General features: G+C 44.6%; 1 protein-coding gene across 1 annotated transcript; it reads right to left on the bottom strand.

Moving 5' to 3' along the window:
• Positions 1 to 1010: 1010 nt before the first annotated feature.
• LOC148149926 (uncharacterized) lies at positions 1011 to 1859 on the bottom strand. Its single transcript, XM_087986887.1, has 2 exons — positions 1208 to 1859; positions 1011 to 1123 (listed from the first exon to the last, which is right to left on the bottom strand). Exons 1-2 carry the CDS (start codon positions 1857 to 1859, stop codon positions 1011 to 1013), a joined length of 765 nt encoding a protein of 254 aa, XP_087843013.1.
• Positions 1860 to 4034: the final 2175 nt, after the last annotated feature.

The following is a 4034-nucleotide window of genomic DNA, read 5'->3' as shown; positions in this document are numbered from 1 at the left end:
GAAGAAGCTGTATTTTTGGAGACTCCCATATACAACACAAAACAAATATCTAAATAATTCAACTAGAGCCTCTGCACCAGCCAGTTGCTCCAGGAATAGAGCTTATTGTTACATTTACTGTTTTCCAGTCATATCAAGTTATGCAGCGATTCCAAGCTGCCTACATAATGGTGCGGCTGAGAAGCCTTGAGTACATTACTGCCACAATCCTTATTGGTATTTGTTTGAGCTATTGATACCAAATGGACCAATATGCCCATTTGAAGTCATATGTAAGAAGATTATAGCACTAAGGAGCAGAAGAAGGCCTTCCAGCCCATCAAGTCAGCTCTGTCATTCAGTGAGATCACAGCTGATCTGATAATCCTCAGCTCCATTTTCATGCCATTTCCCCATAACCATTAATTTCCTTATTAATTAAAAATCTGTCTTAATCTTGGATATACAAACAGACACTACAGCTCTCTACAGTAAAGAATTCCACAGATTCACTAACCTCTGAGACAGGAAATAGCTCCTTACATCTGTTGTAAATGGGTAACCCTTTACTCAGAGATTATGCTCTCTGCTCTGAGACTGTTCCACAAGGGGAAGCAACCTTTCCACATCTGCACCGTCAACACCCTGAAGAATGTTATATAATAAAACAAAGAACTGTAGATGCTGGAGATCTGAGATAAACAATAGCAAAGATTGTTGGGAGAAACTCAGCAGGTCTGGCAGCAATTGTGGTGAGCGTTAATGTTTCAATCCCAGTGACTCTTCTTCAGACCTTACAAATTCTGTATATTTTTTCTAAACTCTAATGATTACAAACCCAAACAACTTTCTCTGAACTGCCTTCAAAGCTGGTATATCTTTCCTAAGATAAAAAGACCAAAACTGTTCATAGTATTCCAAATATGATCTAACTGGTACTTTGCATAGTTTTAGCAAAAGCTCCGTATTTTAATATTTCCTTTCCTTCCTGCCCACTGAAGTTTGATGCCAGCTTCTTGTGGTTCTTACATTTAGATGCCTTCGACATAGCCCGAGAGGTTCTCACACTGGGTCCCACTGCCTGATACAATGGGACTTTCTGGTGCGTTGGCTTTGTGTATATTTGGAAGGCAGTCGAAGTCACCTATGCAAGAAGTACGTGAGATGAGGGCGCGTAGGGAACTTTGAAGGACTGGATCCAAAGTCCTGATCAATGTATTTAGTTCACGGGTGTGCTCTTGGATCGGGTCGGCCAGTAGTTGCCTGTAGTGTTCCTGGTTGTTCAGTTGTTGGTACACTTCCTTGCAGTAATCTGTTCTATTCTGAATGATGATGGCTCCTCCTTTATCTCCTGGTTTGATGACGATGTTGTGATTGGTTTTGAGAGCATGGATGGCGTTGGGTTGTGATCGGGTAATGTTTTGCATCTTGTGGGTGCGGCTGATGAACTTGACATTTATATATTTCCTGACGGTTTGAGCATACATGTCAAGCCCAGGGCAGCAGCCCTCCGGTGGGGTCCAAGTTGACTCCTTTTTTGGTCGCTCCTCTACGGATCCCTGTGATGACTGTTCTGGTTTTTCAGTCGGTTCGTTGGGATCACTGCTGGCAACTTGAAAGAATTCCCGGAGTCTCATTCGTCTGATGAATTTCTCCATGTCTGCTGCAAGACCCATGGAGTCCATTCTGGTGGTGGGGCAGAAAGTGAGACCCCTGCTCAGAACTTCAATCTCTTCCGGTTGAATAGTGTGGTCCGATAAGTTGACAATGGACTTCCCCGCGGTAATAACATTATCCACTGTGGTGCCAGGGTGAGCTTGGCTACTCCTGATGGTGATGTCAAGTTTCTCTAGTTTCTTGTTCTTGGTGTGCACGAACATAGTGTAGTTTTGTCACCTTGCCTGTTTGGCAATATCCCGTATCTGTACTGTTGTATCTTGAGTGCAGGCTGAGAGTGTGGACTCCATCTTAGCTTCAAGGTTGTGGCGCCTGCTGTAGAGTTGGTGCACGAGATGATTGAGGAGTTTGAGAGACGTGCAGTGGCAAAGTCTGTCCGCGTAGTCTGTGTTGATTAGACTAGATTAGATTCCCTACAGTGTGGAAACAGGCCCTTCGGCCCAACAAATCCACACCAACCCTCCAAAGAGTAACCCACCCAGACCCATTTCCCTCTGACTAATGTACCTAACAGTATGGGCAATTTAGCTTTGCCAATTCACCTGACCTGCACATCTTTGGACTGTGGGAGGAAACTGGAGCACCTGGAGGAAACCCATGCAAACACAGGGAGAATGTGCAAACACCACACAGACAGTCGCCCGAGGCTGGAATTGAACATAGGACCCTGGTGCTGTGAGGTAGAAATACTAACCATTGAACCACCGTGCCACCGTAGGTTAACTTGAGCAGGTTCATGATCTGTAATCCTTTTGGGATCTTTCCTGCTTGCCTGCATTTCTGTAGAAATTTGATACCTGTGTCAATATGTGCGATCTTCTTGGAAATCCTCTCCACTTTAAGCCAGCAGTTAGTGGTGTTGATGGTCGTGATGATTTGGAGATAGAACATAGAACATAGAAAAGTACAGCACAGAATGTTGTGCCTAGGATTAATCCTAATATGAAATAAAATAACTTAACCTACACACTCCTCAATTCACTGCTATCCATGTGCATGTCCAACAGTCGATTAGATGTCCCTAATGGCTCTGCTTCCACCACCACAGCTGGCAACACATTCCATGCATTCACAACTCTCTGCGTAAAGAACCTTCCTCTGACATCCCCTCTATAAATTTCTCCTAATATCTTAAAACTATGATCCCTCGTGGCAGTCAATCCTGCCCTGGGGAAAAGTCTCTGACTATTGACTCTATCCGTGCCTCTCATTATCTTGTATACCTCGATCAGGTCTCCCCTCTTCCGCCTTCTCTCCAGAGAGAAAAGTCCGAGGTTAGTCAACCTCTCTTCATAAGGCAAGCCCTCCAGTCCAGGCAGCATCCTTGTAAACCTTCTTTGCACCCTCTCCAAAGCCTCTGAATCTTTCCTATAGTAGGGCGAGCAGAACTGGACAAATATTCCAAATGTGGTCTCACCGGGCACTCGTAGAGCTGTACCAAAACCTCGCGGCTCTTAAACTCGGTCCCCCTGTTAATGAAAGCCAAAACACCATATGCTTTCTTAACAACCCTATCCACTTGGATGGCAACTTTGAAAGATCTATGTACTTGAACACCAAGATCCCTCTATCCCTCCACACTGCCAAGAATCCTGTCTTTAATCCTATATTCAGCATTTGAGTTTGACCTTCCAAAATGCATCACTTCGCATTTATCCAGGTTGAACTCCAGCTGCCATTTCTCAGTCCGGCTCTGCAACCTGTCTATGTCACACTGCAGCCTGCAATAGTCCTCAATACTATCAACAATATCTCCAACCTTTGTGTCATCTGCAAATTTACTAACCCACCCATCAACCTCCTCATCCAACCCATTTATAAGATCTACAAAGAGCAGAGGCCCAAGAACAGAGCCCTGCAGGACCCCACTCAACACTGACCTCCAGGCAGAATACTTTCCATCTACAACTACTCTCTGCCTTTTGTCAGCTAACCAATTCTGAATCCAGATAGCCAAGTCTCCCTGTATCCCATACTTCCTGACTTTATGAATGAGCCTGCCATGGGGAACCCTATCAAATGCCTTGCTGAAGTCCATATACACCACATCCACTGCTCAGCCTTCGTCAACCTGTCTTGTCACCTCCTCAAAGAACTCAATAAGATTTGTGAGGCATAACCTGTCCCTCACAAAGCCATGCTGACTGCCTTTAATCACTCTATGCATTTCCAAATAGTCACAAATCCTATCCCTCAGAATTCTTTCCAAAACTTTGCTGACCACCTGATGCTGGTGTTGGACTGGGGTGTACAAAGTTAAAATCACACAACACATGGTTATAATACAGCAGGTTTTTTAAATTGGAAGCACTAGCTTACAGCGCACTGCTCCTTCATCTAGTGGTTGCCAACCGGGACCTTGGGTTCATGTCACACTA

Source organism: Chiloscyllium plagiosum, unplaced genomic scaffold (genome assembly GCF_037043375.1).
Source record: "Chiloscyllium plagiosum isolate Xiang-an unplaced genomic scaffold, Cpla_swu_hap1 HiC_scaffold_5, whole genome shotgun sequence".
In the NCBI taxonomy this organism is placed as follows: Eukaryota; Metazoa; Chordata; class Chondrichthyes; order Orectolobiformes; family Hemiscylliidae; genus Chiloscyllium; species Chiloscyllium plagiosum.
This window is presented reverse-complemented; position numbering and strand designations above follow the sequence as displayed.